General features: G+C 39.9%; 2 protein-coding genes across 6 annotated transcripts in view; one reads left to right on the top strand and one right to left on the bottom strand.

The window, feature by feature from the left end:
• Positions 1–8,012, bottom strand: part of LOC136858113 (protein PRRC2C) — a 708,190-nt gene extending 700,178 nt beyond the window's left edge. For 2 of the 4 annotated variants that reach the window (XM_067137417.2, XM_067137419.2), the window contains exon 1: positions 7,859–8,011. The gene's annotated coding sequence lies outside the window, so the exon portion shown is untranslated. Of the gene's footprint in view, positions 1–7,200; positions 7,369–7,858 lie in introns of those variants that run through there. The other 2 variants (XM_067137420.2, XM_067137418.2) reach the window with 2 other exon arrangements.
• Positions 8,013–8,817: 805 nt separating this feature from the next.
• The window catches only part of LOC136876936 (peptidyl-prolyl cis-trans isomerase-like 3), a 147,617-nt gene continuing 137,511 nt past the window's right edge, over positions 8,818–18,923 (top strand). For both annotated transcript variants that reach the window (XM_067150710.1, XM_067150703.1), the window contains exon 1: positions 8,818–9,051. In XM_067150710.1, the coding sequence (XP_067006811.1) occupies positions 9,043–9,051 (9 nt within the window). In that variant the 5' untranslated portion in view covers positions 8,818–9,042. The remainder of the gene's footprint in view (positions 9,052–18,923) is intronic.

The following is an 18,923-nucleotide window of genomic DNA, read 5'->3' as shown; positions in this document are numbered from 1 at the left end:
AGTTATTGTTAATTTTTTTATAGGTATATTTTTATAGTTTCAACAGTCGAAAAAGCATTTACGTTTGTTTAAAAAGCATACTATACAGCCTGTAAGATTGCCATACCATTCCAAGAACTGAAAAAAAGTGGAAAAGGCAGACAGTTGGCCCACTGAAATACTTGGAAGCTATTGCAAGTTATGGGAAACACAGATATAAGAGGCTACCCTAATGCTGCTATAGAATATAAGAGCAAAAGCTAACAGTAAGGTGGAAATAGACCCCTTAGAAGAAGAAATAGTATTAACAGACATTTCCGATGGAACCAGTTGGGAAAGACTACTATGCATTACATGATACAGATGGCAGGCCCAGTAGAGGGATAACTATACTGATTAAGCTAACTCTAGCACGCACGAGAATAACCCACAAGACATACAGAGATGGGAAGAGTACAAAAAAGTAATTGGACTGAATTACAGTTACTTGAGAAATATTTTACTCAATTACAATTTACTTTTACAATAAGTATTCAGTAAAATTACAATTACATCACAGCACACCAGTCTTAAGGAAATCATCATTTCTTTCGCATGGGGCTGGAATGATAGCAAAGTTAGCAAGGAACAATATATATTAGTTCATTTTGTGTTTTGAGCGATTGATGTTTGTTGTTTAAAGGGGCCTAACATCGAGCTCATCGGCCCCTAATGGTACGAAATGAGAAGAAATGAAATGCCTAATTAGAAGTACAAAATCCTCCACTGACCAGAATTCAAAGCGTGAGGACGAAGAATGAATGGAAATGAATTTAAAACGATCAGTGGATCCGACCCACAGTGCCTCACATGTACAGAAGCTGGCACAAAACAATAGTATTACTGACCAAGGGACTGCTTCTATCGCACGATGCTGAATCTATTCTGCTTATAGTCGAAACGAGTCCAAAATCGAGGTCATCAGCCCCTCATAATGGTATTTATCGCTAGGAAAGTAGAACCATGCTATTTGTCATGTTGCGGCACTAATAAAACGTGGCGGAGACTCACGGTATTCCACACATTAAGGTACTATTCAAAGGTAGTGCAATGCGCACATGTAACACAGACCTATGGTGTTTCACACATTGCAGTGCTATTTACAGGCAACGCAAACCTATGGCGTTCCTCACATAAGTGAACTAACCACAGGGACTCTTACTATCCCGTGGAATTCCTCACATAGTGGGAACTGAGCATAGGTAAGGCAGAAGCATGGTGTCACTCATATTGGGGAACAAATCACAGGTATTGTAGGACCCACATCCTGTTCCACACACTCGCTACTAATCACAAACCTATTGCGTACCTAACATAGTGGTACTACGCGCAAGTAAATGCAACCCATGGTGTTCCCTGCATGATGGTACTAATAACAGGTAGTCTTATGGTTCTAATTGGATCATCCCTTGGTTGCCTCTTACGACAGGTCCCCCACCCACAGGGTTTTTTTTGGGTGTGTTTTTAGCATAGAAGCATTCTATCATTAAGTAAGGCTAAACATGATACCTTGGGACTTCAAAATAAATTTTCCCCATATTTTTTTTATTTTAGAGACTTTTAGCATAATTTATCCAAGAAATGAGAAGATATATGGCCAGATAGCTACTGCATGAATGCCATGGTTAATAGGGAACAAATATGGCCTAATTACAGTCTCATACTATAACGCACTTTGCAGTTCACAAGGTTCCCCAGAAGATATGTATAGTGTAGAAATACCACCATATTAATAATGTAGGTGTATGTGATGTATTACTCGCAAAGCTTTTAGTGATACTTCTTTGTACCGGGATGAGGAGTAAGGAGGGAGCTAGCCCGGTTCCGGTAATGCTGCCAACGGAATTGAAATGAAATCAAAATTGAATCGATAGTATGATCGATCGTTAGGAATTTTCTAAACCTTTATTTTCTTAAGCCAACAACTGTGTCACACATATAACATTTCTCAATGCATGAATTCTATATTTTGGCTTTTCTGTGTAAAAAACAGTACTAGTATGTAGTGTAAGCCAGATGCCTCATGGAGATTCATAGTTTGTGTCAAAGGTTGCCAATATGAATCTCGAAGATTGCCAAGGTCTTACCGATCCAGCACTAGGGAGTCCAGGTATCACTAAAAGTTTCACGAGTAATATGTGCAAACTGTGCGAGAACTACTGTGATCAATATCACACCCTAGAATGTAATAGTTTTCATTGACAAAATTCTGCCAAGATTGAACATGCACATTGTATGCAATTATTCTTAATAAATATTTAATCTATAAATACCAAAATAATGGACTAATGGTGAGTCCTATCAAAAAATAAAGCCAAGTATGTGAATTTACGTTCAGTTTACTATAAGAAAGAAAAAATGTCGTACACATTTTCTCTGCAACTCTAATTGACCAAGAAAATTACAAGTTTCATGTCGAAGCATACGTTCCAGAGGAACCACTGTCTGAGCACTGTATGGCTGGGTTATTGCCCCAAGTGGACAGACCACTAATAGTGTACAAAGAGGCCTTTGGAAACTAATTCACACAGTTGTTACCTGAACTCATTTCATTACTAGTGGCTGTTTAAAAATAACAGCTTACATGTAAACACTGGGTAGAAATGGAAATCGGTGTCATAGCCAAGTACCGACCTGTCAACTGGTATGTTCTGCTAGGTTATATTTTTGTTGTGTGTTAGTATTAGCCTCCGTGGCTCAGGTGGCAGCGCACTGCTGGATTCCATGGTTCAAATCCCGGTCACTCCATGCGAGATTAATGCTGGACAAAGCGGAAGCGGGACAGGTTTTTCTCCGGGTGCTCCGGTTTTCCCGGTCATCTTTCATTCAACCAACACTCTCCAATATCACTTCATTTTTCATTCATTAATCACTGCCCCAGACAAGTGCGACAGGCTTCAGCAGCTGGCACGATTCCTATCCTCGCCACTAGATGGGAGCTTCATTCATTCCATTCCTGACCCAGTTGAATGACTGGAAACAGGCTAGGGATTTTCATTGTGTGTTAGTATTCTACTGTCGGTAATGTTTACATAATACACACACATAACAGAGATCACGAAGTTTTATCGATCGTTAATTCATTACTGCCATTTCGTTTTCTCTAGGTGTGAAACTCCCTGCACAGGACAGTCAATACTGCTGTATCAATATTAGTTTCCAACATTGTTGGAGTAAAGCTATTTTACTAAAATATTCAATGTGGTATTGTAATGTCTATGTATCCCTGGCTTTGTTTTTACCACTCTTGGAATGATGCATTGAGTGCTGGGGCTCAATTGCTGCGAAACCCTCAATGCAATGTATATTGATTACTGGAATTTAATGGCTGCAATTTTATTTCAAGAAGTAAATCAGAAGTAAAAATTACATTTGGTACAAAATGATTACAAGTAATAATTACTTTTAAAAAAGCAAATATTAAGTAATTCTCTAACTTTTATTCAATTACTTCCCAATTCTACAAACATAATAAATATCACAATAATTTTTACTTTTTTTTTTTTTTTTTTTTTTGCTAGGGGCTTTACATCACACCGACACAGATAGGTCTTATGGCGACAATGGGATAGGAAAGGGAAGGAAGCGGCCGTGGCCTTAATTAAGGTACAGCCCCAGCCACAATATAGTCAACATCCTTGCAGCCTATTTCCAAGCGGAAATAAAAGGAAAGTACAGTGCCAACAACAGTGATTTTGCTCATGCGTTTCCAAAGACAAACAACCTGGACATAAAAATATAGTTTGCTTTCCAAAATCAAGTATGTATGTGTTGTATCTGTAAAGCCATACGCTAAATAAACAAACATCACAGATCACTGACAATATTAACACAACCTTACAGAAAGCTAATCAAAACAATGCAATCATAGCCGGGGACTTAAAATAGCAGATTCAATTAAAACAACTACAAGACCAGAACCCACGGAAGTTACCAACGTTACCCAAAATGGCACCTCGTCAATAGACCTTATCCTAATAAATAACGAGGCAACCACAAACTCTATAAGGAAACGCCTGTTGATCAAGACAACGCTTCAATTACATGGGAGGAGACAATATGAAAGAGTGGAAAGTAAATATACAGTAACTAGAAAGATAGATGAGACAGTCATATGAAAAAGAGATGCAAAAGCTTAATTTCTGAACGACACATCAATGAAACTGAAAATATATTAACTTAATTAATATAAGGGTCATATTCAAGAACAAAATGTTGAGGCAAAGTCAACTTTGAACCCACTGAAGTCATTTTCCCACTCATAGCCAAGACTTTGCGGAGTAGACTTTGGCCAAGAGACTTTACCACAAAGCCGCCAATGGGCAGTACTTTGATTTAAAGTCGAATGTAGAGTATAATACATGGCGAGTACTTTGATTTAAAGTCGAGTGTAGAGTATAATATATGGCGGACACTTTACACATAATCCAGTTTGTGGAAGATTTAGAATATGTCCAGGAGATTATCCAAGCTCCACATACTCCTAGTCTATTTATACAAGATGCGCAAAATGCTATTGAGTTCTACTGGGATAACGAATTTGAAATCAGAGATTCAATAAACTGTGTTGCACATCTTCACAATGTTCAAAGGTGCACTGACAACGAAAAATCAAAGAGGACTACCTATTCTTCCTATAAGACTGCTAATTGCTTAAAGATATGCCGCAGGTAAATGTGAATTACTACTTATTAATGTATTATTTATTGTAATGCTCTTACACGTAACATATTGAGGTTATGTTAAATGAATAAGCACAAAGTTCTAGTTATGGGCCTAATTTATTATTTTGTTATAGGCAATTTTCAACTAGTTTGTGCTTGACTTACATAGTGTAAGCCAACCAACTGTCAGCAAAATAATTAGAAGGGTATCTGTACTAACAGCCAGAAAAAGACCTCAGTTATTCAAGTTTTAACACGCTGAAAATTTATTTTCTCTATGGTTGAGAAAAAGAAAACATGAAAAGTTACAATACACTAGACCTGATCAGAAAAAACAAAGTGCTTGACGAAATCTGCTCTATTCTTGTTTTCTATTATTGGACAATATCACTAGCAACCGGTCAACTTTGGAGAAAGTAGAGTCTATGAAACCGACAGAGCAAAGTAGGCCTAAGACTTGCCTATCAAAGTAGACTTTGTAAAGTATCCTCTCAAAGTCTTGTTCTTGAATACAACCTTAAAGGTTAGTCCACACCAAAGTTTTTTTTTTTTTTTTGCTAGTTGCTTTACGTCGCACCGACTCGATAGGTCTTATGGCGACGGTGGGACAGGGAAGGGCTAATTAATTAATTAATTAATTAATTAATTAATTAATTAATTAAGGTACAGCCCCAGCATTTGCCTGGTGTGAAAATGGGAAACCACGGAAAACCATTTTCAGGGCTGCCGACAGTGGGGTTCGAACCTACTATCTCCCGAATACTGGATACTGGCCGCACTTAAGCGACTGCAGCTATCGAGCTCGGTCACACCAAAGTTAATAAACAATGTTAACGAAAACATTTCTCAAGATGTTAATAAACTTTTGTTAACAAACTTCTTTAACATTGCGTCCACACCAAAATATCTGTTTGTGAGGTTACAATGGATAGGGTCAGGAAGAAGAAAATACCTACAGCTCCAGCTTTCATTATTTTAATGAGTGCAATTACAGAAAAGCGCAGACGCAAAGCGTGGCAAAGAAAAATATTGGAAAAGCGTTTAGAATTAAGTTTGGAGAGGACACTTAGGCCTATATCAGAACTTTTAATTCATGATGCAGCAGGCTTTCAAAACTTTCTGAGGATGTCCCTACAAGACTTTTGGTTCTTGTTGACAGTAATTGGGTCTGAAATTGAAGAAATGATACAAATTATCGGAATGCCATCTCCAAATGTTAGGCTAAGTATAACTTGAAGATTCCTAGTGACTGGTGACTCCTACCAAGGATCATGTAAGAGAAATACTCCTACATTTCACTTGTGTATTTGTATGGTGTATACGAGTTGCTTGCGATTCGACAGTCGATTTCGAAAAATAAAAGTATTGTATTCCGCACTACGAATTTGCGTGTTCTAATTGCGTCTTTGCGCATGTGCAAACCGAAATGTTAACGAAAACACTAAATGTTAATGAACACGATATTTTGTTTATTAACAGACAGAAATGTTCATGAACATTGTTCATTAACAATGTTTATTAACAAAGTTAACAAAAACATCTTTATGTTGACGTACCTTAAAACATACTAAAGAGGATAGTCATTACAAAGCCCAAAAACTACAACAGGGCCAAAGTTTGGTTCAAAACAGAATGTTACAAGAGCAAAGAGGTCATCAAGGAGCTACACGTGGCAACAAGCACAAGCAAGGACGAATTCTCAAATTATTCATTAGTCTAGAATTTAATAATTCCTTTCACTGAACACACACCATCAGCACACCTTGCGTATGGTTAAAACCACTGTGCTGAGAATCCACGTAGAAAATTCCAATAAATTTAAGCTACATCAGTTATTAAATAAGAGTACAGTAGAAAATGTTTTCAATCACAAAGAAAAGACTGATGTCCTAAGCTATTATTTCTCGTCATAATCAACAGCTGATTTAAGTCATCTACGCAACATTTGAAAAAATGAATACACATGTTCACTAAAGAGCTAAATTATTATATCCTGAAATTAATCAAAATTTTTTTTAATATTCTACATAGGGAACCTTTGAACATGTTTAAACTGCTGAAGGTATAATCATAAACTATATATTTAATATTACTTTTTTTGAGCACAAACAAAGTAACAGGTTATCATAACAAAATGAGGATCCTTGACCTTAAGTATTTAGAGCATTTGCACCTCAGAGAGTAATTAGTGGGAGAAAAATGCAAACATACAATTTAAACATCCATCAATTTACCAACTAGACATGCTTACTGCTCAATAAAAAAAACAAAAAACGTCAACTCCTGTTTAAGTTTCAATTCTGTACTATTCATGAAGTACACTTTCATATTTTCCTTTCTTAGACTGTAGACTTACAAGTGATTATGGATTTTAGAGGTTAAGTCAGAATGAAAAATATGGCAATGACCACTTGAATATAAAACACAGAGGTTACAAATAATTTAATTACAACGCTAATTCAAAAGAGAAACAAAAAACAGATTCCTAAAAACACTTATTTATATAACTGACACATACACACGGTTGACAAAGAACTCTGGCAGAGATTCCTTTGATGAAGAACAAAATGACAGTTCTGTCAGATTACAATACGAAACTGCATTTGGGGTTAAGCGATCTCCAATTACCATTTAATATATGCAAGGTAAGATTAAAACAAGAGCACATACTAACTACGCCAAACCTACGGTGAGATTAAGAAATGTTCCCCCGAAATCAACTGTCACTTGTCATCACAATTACTAAGCCCCAGCCAAGCTATCAAAACTTGACTTTGACTAACTGTCCAAAATAAAAACTATATTCCATAATGAATTTAACAAAAGATCCCACATATTTTGAGTTTGTAATGGCAATTATAAAACGCACTTAAATCCGATGAAGCTCTATATTAAACACAATGTAGTAAAGCCTACACCCCACTCTAATGGGATTTGACAAAGAGTGTTTTTTTAAATAACATTGCCTAAGAGTATTTGGGTCGACACTGGTACACAAGTCAAAATACACCTGCATGTAACTCCCCAGTTTTCAATAATATATGAAATCGCCGATAATTCTTTAAACCTATACAAATCCACAGAATAAAAATATTCATTCATAAATGCATAGAAGGCGAAACTAGCATGTTATTATGGAAATAAATACACCAGTAATCATTATCATAACACAATACCTTGGTCCGTCCAAATGGGTTATCAATATACAAATGGAATTTAATTCCTAACAATACAAATACTGCCCGATGGCCACAGATTCAAATTTTCTTTTCTTCAGAATCTCTTTTCACTATCTTCAAGATGGCGAATGCTACGATTCTCTTCCGCGATCAATACAATGACGTCACTTTCAAAGCGTCCGTGAAGAAGATACTCCACTTCCCCTACCAACTGAGTCAAATAACGCCTTTTATTATTAAAACATGCAAAGAACCAAATTAAATTATGTAAAGTATTTTAATGAATGACTGCTTTATTTTACACATCTCCAGCAAAGAATTGCTTAAAATTTGAACACCGAAAAATCATTATGAGTACAAAATATTGGTAATTTAAATGCAAAAATATCATAGCCGGGAAGGACTCTCAGCAGCAAGTACAATTCTCCTTCGGTTTTATTCTGTAAACAAAGCATATGAATATAAATTTCCACAAATGTATTTGTTATAAATTAGAATAACGCTGCGCCAAGGGCATAGCATAATATGAATAGCTCTCCGAACAACTGCAGTCACTGAGAACAAAAAGTAGTACTTGGTAGTACGTCCGACTTGCAGGAATGGTAACATTAAAAAATAACAGACGCAGGTTAGGAATAATCATGCGTCGCATTTTATCGGAAAATCTAAATACATATTACGCAGTTTATGTAAATAATGATGGACCTGCTTGAAATTATTCTATGCAAACTCAAGCTATGAGAAACATAGGTCTTCTTTCAACTTCATCTATAATTCTTCGGAATATTATAGAAAAAACAATATTTCGTGAATCGACTTAACATACTCATTCTCTATTATGCATAAGGCCAACAACCATGTAAGCCCTCTCGCTACATCTCTGTTTAAAGCTGCAAAAGTTGGTTTGCTTGTCAAATTTGACAAATAGTTTCATGCTTGCAGTAATATCCGGTTCCGGAGATAATTTCATTATGATTGCAAGTTACGTAGGTTTATCGAGTTGGTTTGCGGTTAGAAAATAGCCCTCAGCGTTAAAACCTATCCTCTTTGGTTAAATCAACCATTAACTTCGTACTTGTGTCCCACTAATTTGAGTTTGACATTTTTTGTTTGAAGTGTTCTTTCACACGGTGAACCTATGAAGATTTCGCACGTTCCAATTACATTTGTTTCATAAGGTTATGAAAATGGTAAATATGACATTTGGAAACGATCCGAATGGAGATAGTTTGTGAATTCATTCGCAAGTATTTCTTACCGGAGGAATTTAGTGCTAATTTGTGAAAATGTGCTGGTATGTTCCTGTGGTTTTGTTGGAGAATCTCTTGCCCTGTTCAATCCTCTCTTTTCATTTGCACTTTCGAGGGAGCTGCGGAGGCTAGATACTCCAATGAAGTGCACGTAACATTATCGTGACAAGCTTGCTTTCTAAAGAGAGGAAGTGATAGGTGCATGGGTGCCTCTTGTTCATCATTACTGGATAACATTATTATTAAGGAAAGAGCGCACAAACGTGCATAAAATTAGTATACACTGAACAAATAGATACAAAATACACTATTCTTTGCTGTATTCCTTTAGAGTCTTGTGTCTCTGTGTACAAATTGTAAAATGATAACTCTCACACACTTTGTTGCATAGTTTGCATAAGCAGTCTTCATCTGGGTCATGGAAATATGTTTTCATGCACAATTTATGGTGAAATCCATGTACGGCTAGTCTAGTAATGGCACTACGCAAAACCTAGTTTGGTCCACTCCATCTTCGGTCTAGCATGACTTCTGTCGTGAAAAATTCCGGCCATATTTCTTCTTGTTTTTCCTTTCTTTTCCTAAGGACTGCTTCTGCTTGTGGTGTAGATGGTAGCTGTAGGATGTACCTCATATCTTCTATGAAAAAGCATTCTTTTGCAAGCATATACGCTAGTCTTGACGGCGCTGTTTTTGCTATCCCCAGTATTCTTTTCAGGAATTCTGAAGATGATAGGGATCAGATACCGAGAACGAAGAATTATCTAAAATTTGTATAAAAATCAGTCTGCAGTGATAAGAATCAAGGGCTTTGAAAAAGAAGCAGCAATCCAGAAAGGAGTGAGGCAAGGCTGCAGTTTGTCCCCCCCCCCTCCTTTTCAATGTTTACGTAGAATGGGCAGTAAAGGAAATCAAAGAGGAATTTGGAAAGGGAATCACAGTCCAAGGAGAGGAAATCAAACCTTGAGATTTGCCGATGATATTATTTTTTTGCTAGGGGCTTTACGTCGCACCGACACAGATAGGTCTTATGGCGACGATGGGATAGGAAAGGCCTAGGAGTTGGAAGGAAGCTGCCATGGCCTTAATTAAGGTACAGCCCCGGCATTTGCCTGGTGTGAAAATGGGAAACCACGTAAAACCATTTTCAGGGCTGCCGATAGTGGGATTCGAACCTACTATCTCCTGGATGCAAGCTCACAGCCGCGCGCCTCTACACGCACGGCCAACTCGCCCGGTGATTATTATTTTATCTGAGACTGCAGAAGATCTCGAAGTTGCTGAATGGTATGGACGAAATCTTGGGTAAGGAGTACAAGATGAAAATAAATAAGTCCAAAACAAAAGTAATGGAGTGCAGTCGAACGAAGGCAGGTGATGCAGGAAATATTATATTAGGAAATGAAGTCCTAAAGGAAGTAGATGAATATTGTTACTTGGTACTAAGCATGGCAGAAGTAAGGAGGACATAAAATGCAGACTAGCACAAACAAGGAAGGGCTTTCTTATGAAAAGAAATTTGCCCACTTCAAACATTGATACAGGAATTAGAAAGATGTTTTTAAAGACTTTCATGTGGAGCGTGGCATTGTATGGAAGTGAAACATGGACGTTAACTAGCTCAGAAAGAAAGAGAATAGAAGCTTTTGAAATGTGGTGTTACAGAAGAATGCTGAAGGTGAGATGGATAGGTCGAATCACGAATGAAGAGATACTGAATCGCATTGGTGAGAGATCGATTTGACGAGAAGAAGAGATAGAATGATAGGACACATCTTAAAACACCCAGGACTTGTTCAATTGGTTTTTGAAGGAAGTGTAGGTGGTAAGAACAGTAGGGGTAGACCAAGGTATGAATATGACAAGCAGGTTAGAGCAGATGTAGGATGCAGTAGTTACGTACAAATGAAAAGGTTAGCACAGGTTAGGGTGAGATGGAGGGCTGCATCAAACCAGTCTATGGACTGATGATTTAAACAACATACCTTAATTAAGGCCACGGCTGCTTCCTTCCAACTCCTAGACTTTTCCTAACCCATCATCGCCATAAGACCTGTCTGTGTCGATGCGACGTAAAGCCATTAGCAAAGGATGCAACATTGAGTTTCACTGGACTGACTGGGTCCCCTTGCAGCACATCATCTGAGTGATCTCTGATGTTGAGATAAGTTAGGTGGTAACTGTTACGGAGTTTTCCGTGGTAGGTAGAGGTGAAAGAAGGTGCGGGTGTGAATAGGTCTCCAGCTACGAAAGCAAAATTAATTTAAAATTTAACAAGGTTATATTTTCTTTTCAAAAACAAAGAAATAACAAGCATGGCAGGTACAAAGTAGCAAAGCAAAAAGGGTAGTTACAATATTTACAGGAATTGGGCTTCGCGCCCTGATTTTACACTGCTTGGGCAATCAGCTCAGTTTTACCCCAAACACGAGTTTTAACAGAGGGGCAGAAAACCCCATTCATACCTAGGAGCCCTTGCTCCAAATTACACAGAAAAGCCTCCACGAGGCATACAACACTTAATTTTCAAAAGAGCCACTCGCTCTCAAAATTTAAGCCTCTCCCAGGCCACACCAAACTCCACCTTCAAGTTGTCCTCACTGGACATAGACACAGGGGTACAATACCCAACCTACTGAGGTCTATTAAATGAAAAGGGGCAATTACATGACCTCTAAAATAACAATTTGAGAGGAGGCAATCTGCACTCCTAATACACTTGTTTTTAAAAAAACCTAATCTGGCTCTAGGCCACTAATGCAAGGGCTAATCCCATACTACCGAGGTGACTTTAGAAAAGAGCAATTTGTTTTACATTAACGAAGAATAGGTTGAGAAAATAAGTTCACCTCAAGACAATGTGAGTGGGAGCTCGAGAGGGTTAGCACTCTCTATCCCAATATGCAGCTTAAAAGAGAATAGAAGAAAAGATCGTTACATTTTAGGAAAAGGTTACATGGAGGAACGCTTTGCACCCGCCCCGAGAGTTAAACTGCTGAGCTAGCAAAGAAAGAATTTATTAATCGGCCATTACCTTATTGATGACCGCTGCCGAGGAAAGAGGCGCTTCCCGCCTCCTGCTATGTACTTTATACACTGAAAGATGGAATAGAAATGGCCCGGAGACCCTAAAATCAGCAGTTTATATCCTCTCGCGGAAGGTTCTAGGCGTTAGGGGAATGAAAACACCCTCCCACAAACTTTTTATTGGCTCGGGTACAGAAACATATCCAAGTTGGGGGAAGATACATCGGATTGGTCGGAAATTACTAAAAGAAATTCGGGATTGGATAAATCTAAAACAAGGGGGAAAAGAGGGGTATACAGCCAACTTAAACAATAACAGAAAGAAATTTAGCAAGAAACAAACATTTGAAATAAAAATTTCTCCAACAAAATAGTTCTTTGACTCCGCACTAGGGTGCACTATTGTTGATCTTCAGTAGTGTCCTCTAGAAGAGAAAGTTCACACTTCTTTCAAGCGAAACAAAAACACATCAAAAATGACACAGTTCAAAAACTCAAAATTTTCCACGTGGTGACATCTTCTGAGAAGGTAAAGAATTAATAGCGTAGATAAAGTTCAGACTTCCTCCAGCAGAGGAGTTTCAACTGGCGCACATTTTAAATTAGCGGAGTGGAGGTGTACCTCCCGGTACAGACCTCCCCCCCCAAAAGTTCCTCCCGGGGTGACACATGAAATTGTTTGAAAACAAGGTCCAAGTTTTGATGTAGATATGGAGATTAATTGCCAAAAAAAAATTTATAAGATTTTCTTAATTTGGTTTGATTTAGTTTCAAAATTTTGTTGTTGCAGATGAAGAATAGTTTTTAAGTTTGTAGAAGTAGAATTCTGAGGATAAACTTTTAATACTTAAAAGTGATGAAAAATTTTGCAATGTCCACCAAATATTGCTGTTGAATTCCCGAGTGTAGTCATTGCTTATCGTAACTGTCCATGTAGTTGAGGTTGATGAAGTTGGATGGCCAGACCGGCCGTTGCAGCTTGCGTCCAAAGGAGGCCGCTCGGACCCCTCAAGTACCCTGAGATACCGCTCGCCCGCACTATGAGGGGAGCAGAGGTGTTGAAACACGCCGCGCCCGCGGTGAACAAATACAGGCTGCGGGCAAGTAGCAGGTCGTGCGCCGCACATCAGCCTTGGCCGGGAGGAGAGCTCCGGCTCGCCGTGCACATGTCGTCCTCGCTGGGGCCGAGGGGGCCCGTCCTCGAACCCAGCCGCGGCACAGCGCCGCGCGGCTGCGGGGGCACTGAAACATTAAAGCTAGGCGGGGGGACCATCATGTTTCTTTTGAGGGCACAGGCATGTAGAGAGATTGAGGGGCCAGCGGCGTGCAGATATCCATGGCATTTCATCTAAGCCAGCCACTGTGTGTAGTGGAGCAGGAAACGGGAGCGTGGTAATGGCCGTGGCAAGGACAGGATGGCAGTTTAACAAATCGGGGGAGGTTTTACAGAAATGCTTACATATAAAATAAAATAGAAGGAGCAGAATGCCTTAAGAGTGGAACTCAAAAAAAAAAAAAAAAAATATAACCTTCATATTCCTATCAAATTATATGAAGCAAGTTGACACAAAATTTACACCGGTTTCACCTGGGACAGGTGAACCCTAAATATCCTCTCGGTGGCTGGATTGCTTACTAATAATGTAACCGGCGTAAGAAAATCGAGAATGATGCATGGCCCATGAAATCTGGGGGCAAGCTTGCCCGCGGGAACAAAATTCTTGACCATCACCTGGTCACCTACCTTCAAAGTGGTGGGTCTCCGTCCACGATCATACTTTTCTCTAACCTTTTCATGAGATACCTTAAGATTGGCTTTAGCCTTCTTCCAAAGATCTTTAATATTATCCGGATCTATTGTCTCGGGTAGAATGTCACTCAGAGACCAAAGGTTAGAGAGCGGCGTGTTGGGAACAAACTTGAACATCAAGGAAGCTGGAGTGAACTTATGAGATTCATGAACCGCCGAATTCAAAGCAAAAGCTAACCAATGCAGGGACGTGTCCCACCTGGAATGATCTTCATGATGATAGGCAATAAGTGCGGACCTGAGATTACGATTAACCCGTTCAGCCAGAGATGGTTGAGGGTAATAAGCAGAAGTAGTTACATGAGAGATGGATAAGTCAAAACAGAATTTACGAAATAAGTTAGATGTAAAAGCCTTAGCATTATCAGATACAATATATTGGCACAGACCAAAAGAAGCAAAAATAGAATTTAAGCAAGTAATGGTAGACTGAGCGGTAGCCAGCTTAGTCGGAAATAACCAAGAAAATCTGGTAAAACCATCTACACACACAAGGATGAACTTGTTGGCATTACCCTTTGACTGGGGGAATGGTCCTACATAATCAATATACAGGCGTTCCATGGGGCGCGACGCTTGCTGGGAAGACAAGAGGCCTGCCTTGGTGGACATGGTCGGTTTACTAAGCAAACAGGATTTACAAACCTTTACTAGTTCACGGATTTCACCGTCCATACCTTTCCAGATGAACATTTCACGAATCTTTTCACGAGTTTTAAAGATACCAAGATGCCCTCCTAATGGGGTCTCATGATAATACTTGAAGATCATAGGTACAAGAACCGCTGGAACAACAACCTTCATCATCTTATCATGCCTCGAAGGGCAACATAGAACACCATTCCTCAGAACATAAGGGACAACATGTTCCCCAGAAGAAAGGGTTTCCATTATCGGAGCCAGCGTCGGATCTTCACGTTGGTATTTCTCGATATCCCTAAAGAGCATAGGAGCATCTGTTAGGATGGCATTAACCTTAGATAGTATGGACTCGGAAGGTGATGAACTGTCGACCGGTTCGTGGGTCTCGACGTCGTTAGAAAACATACGGCAGAGTCCATCAGCAACAACATTTTCGGTACCTCTGATATGTCTAACATCAAACTGGAAGGCAGAAATACGGATGGCCCAACGGGCTATACGACCAGTACGACGCGGCCTACCTAAGACCCAGCTTAAGGCTTGATTATCTGTCTCCAGGTCGAATTTAACATGTTCCAGATAGAGACGGAACTTCTCTAAGGCGAATAAGACTGCCAAACCTTCGAGCTCATAGATGGAATACTTGGCTTCTTGAGCCGACAATGTCCTAGACGCATAGGCGATGGGGCGCCTCCCTAGTTCAGTCTCTTGAAGAAGGACTGCAGCTACCGCTGACGACGACGCGTCAGTTTGGACGATGAATTTCTTCGAGAAATCAGGCATAGCAAGTACAGGGGCATTACAAAGTGCTAATTTAAGGTCTTCAAAAGCGGCTTGTTGAGAAGGTCCCCACTCGAATTTGATGCCTTTCCTACGAAGAAGGTTTAAGGGCGCCGCACTATTAGCGAAGTTAGGAATAAACTTCCTGAAGAAATTCACCATACCAATGAACCTGGCGATACCTTTAATGTCCTTGGGAGGTTTGAAATCACGGATGGCCTGTGTTCTAGAATGATCGACTGCTACACCATCAGGTGACACAATATGCCCTAGGAAAGACATAGAGGGCTTAGCAAAGGCAACCTTGGACAACTTAACAGTTAACCCAGCCGTACGAAGGCGATCGAGAACCTCTCGCAGATGATCTAGATGTTCTTCAAAAGTCTCTGAAAATACGACGACATCATCCAAGTAGTGATATAAGTACTCAAATTTGATGTCGGAGAAGACCCTATCTAGTAGCCTAGTGAGTACAGCTGCTCCGGTGGGGAGCACGAAAGGCACGCGGTTGTATTCGTATAAATTCCAGTCCGTGGCAAACGCTGTAAGATGTTTAGACTCTTCGGCAAGGGGAATTTGATTATAGGCCTGATTCAAGTCCAAGATAGTAAAGAACTTGGCCTTACGAAACCATGAAAAACAAGAATGAAGGTCGGGAAGGGGCACAGATTGTAACACCACCTTCCGATTGAGAGCCCTGTAATCAATGACAGGCCTGAAGCCTCCTTGGGGTTTCGGGACTAAAAAAATAGGCGAAGAATACGCTGACTTAGAGGGCCTAATAATACCGTCCTTCAACATCTGATCGATGATTTCTTTTAGAGCCTTCATTTTAGGTGGAGATAGCCTATAAGGTGGAAAACGGACAGGAATCGAATCCGTGACCTCAATTTTGTATTCAATAAGGTCAGTAACACCAAGAGTATCAGAGAACACCTCGGGAAACGACTGACACAATTTGCGAATACTATCAGCCTGCTCCTCAGGTAGATGTCCAAGGTCTAACAACATCTCATCCTGGGTAAGCGAAATAGAAGAACATTATGCAGAATTACACTTTAATAGAGGGATATTACAATTAGAGGCAAATTTGAAAGTGCAAGACCTACTCTGAAGATCGAGCACAAGACCAGTGTGAGAAATAAAGTCCGCTCCCAATATAATGGGGCAAGACAAGTGCTTGGCCACAAACAATTTAACTTTCCATGTGAATTTAAAAATACGAATTTTGACATATAAGGAACCGAGAATTTCTAATGGAGAGGAATTAGCCGAAACGTATTGGATCGCCGACAAACAATAGTTAGGAAGTTTACAAACAGATTTCAATTTTGAATACCAATCAGCCGAAATAATAGAACAAACACTACCTGAATCTAAGAGAGCTGTTATAGGCTCGTTATTTAACTCAATTTTGAGAAAGGGGACCGGTGCGGGGGTATCCGCCGCAATCCTAAGACACTCTTTGGGACCTTCAAAAGATGAATTTGAAAATTGCTCGTTCCCTGAATTTACAACCTGTTTACCAGGGGCTGAGTCTCGGGAAGATGGATTAGTCGACTCAGCCGAAGCCACTAGTCACTTTTTATTATTGGCATAGGTGGAATTTGCACCAGAAGTTGAGCAGGAGGGGGTGCTATTCGAATTGGGACAATTCTTGGCGATATGTGAGAAAGCCCCACATTTAAAACAGCCTTGTGATGAGCCGGCTCCATTCCTTGTCCCACTTGACTTGATCAGTGGACACTTGTTGCGCAGATGGTCAGGCGACCCGCAAGCATAACATTTACGGGGATTGACTGGTCGGCGAGGTGGAGGCCGAGTATTACTAAAGGAAGGCGGGGGTTCTTTCGCGACACGCAAAGAATCGGCGTATCTAACTCCTTCCGCTGAGACGGCCAATGCTTCAAGTTCAGAGAAAGTTTGCGGGCACGCCGCGAAACACAAATATGACCTGTAGGGTGGTGAAATCCCTTCCACAATAGCTTGTACAATCTGATCCTCAGGGAAATGAAGAGCAAACACCCTAGTATAAAACTTAATGTCCTGTATGAAATCAGCCAAGTTTTCATCCAAGCGTTGTACACGGTAATAGTACTTCTGAATAAGGGAGGACCTGGCCCTAGCCGGGATGAAGTTAGCTAGCAAATGGGCATGGAAATCCTCAATAGATGATTGCTCGGCAATGGCTCTTACGATTTTATCTGAGAGAATACCAATAGCATACGGATAGATAATTTGCAAAATTTGACATGGAGAAAGAGAAAACACAAGGGCATGATCCTGAAATTCAACTAGAAATCTTAAAGAAGAAATTACATCACTGGTGGTATTAACGGAAAACCTAGAGATGCCTCTGAGCAACATTGCCAATGGATGAGGCAAGCTGCTAAACCCGAGTGACATAGTAGGTAAAGGTTTCAATGGCAAGGAAGTTAATTCAGAACGGATGTTACTCAATGATGCACGACGTTCAGATTCGTTGTCCAATGGGGCAGGGATAGTTTGAGCAGCAACGGTTATCCTATTCACTTCTCCCTTGGGAGGCGCTTCCTCACTACCTGCATTCACTGTGGTGGGTAGATCGCTTTTGGGAGGAACCTCCCCTGTTAACAATTGAGTGACCTTGCTAGATAATTCAGACATATTTTCAAGCAGCGTACTAGCTTCCTTCTTCTGAACGTCATTCAACTTTAGAGACAACAGATCGTTAACCCTATTCGAAAAATGATATAGCCTAGCTTGCACACGCTTAATTTGATTAGGAGAAGGATCATTTTCATCAAAAAAACTAACTACAGAAGCTAGCCCAGTAATATTCTCCGTGATCGTGGAAAGAGAGTCGTCAATTTCTTTCTCTCCCAAATTGGGGATGGAAATGGGCAAATCTAGGGACTCTCTAAGCTTGTTTGTGTCTACTGCAACCGTGCCTCCAGATTGTACATTTCTAATAGTCAATTCATAGATCAACTCCTCCTTGCGCAAATAGTTAAGATGGAGAACATCGCGAGGGCCGGGCATGGTGACAGAACAATTTTGAAAAACTCAAAAAATTCCAGCAACTGGGAAAATAGTTAGAGTTCGGAACAAACAAGGTTTAGCCATCAAAAGGGGCTAAATTGAGACCCATTCAACCACGCTCTGCTACCACTTGTTACGGAGATTTCCGTGGTAGGTAGAGGTGAAAGAAGGTGCGGGTGTGAATAGGTCTCCAGCTACGAAAGCAAAATTAATTTAAAATTTAACAAGGTTATATTTTCTTTTCAAAAACAAAGAAATAACAAGCATGGCAGGTACAAAGTAGCAAATCAAAAAGTGTAGTTACAATATTTACAGGAATTGGGCTTCGCGCCCTGATTTTACACTGCTTGGGCAATCAGCTCAGTTTTACCCCAAACACGAGTTTTAACAGAGGGGCAGAAAACCCCATTCATACCTAGGAGCCCTTGCTCCAAATTACACAGAAAAGCCTCCACGAGGCATACAACACTTAATTTTCAAAAGAGCCACTCGCTCTCAAAATTTAAGCCTCTCCCAGGCCACACCAAACTCC

This window comes from Anabrus simplex, chromosome 1 (genome assembly GCF_040414725.1).
Source record: "Anabrus simplex isolate iqAnaSimp1 chromosome 1, ASM4041472v1, whole genome shotgun sequence".
Lineage (NCBI taxonomy): Eukaryota > Metazoa > Arthropoda > Insecta > Orthoptera > Tettigoniidae > Anabrus > Anabrus simplex.
The sequence above is the reverse complement of the archived record's forward strand: the minus strand, read 5'-3'. Positions and strand labels throughout refer to the sequence as shown.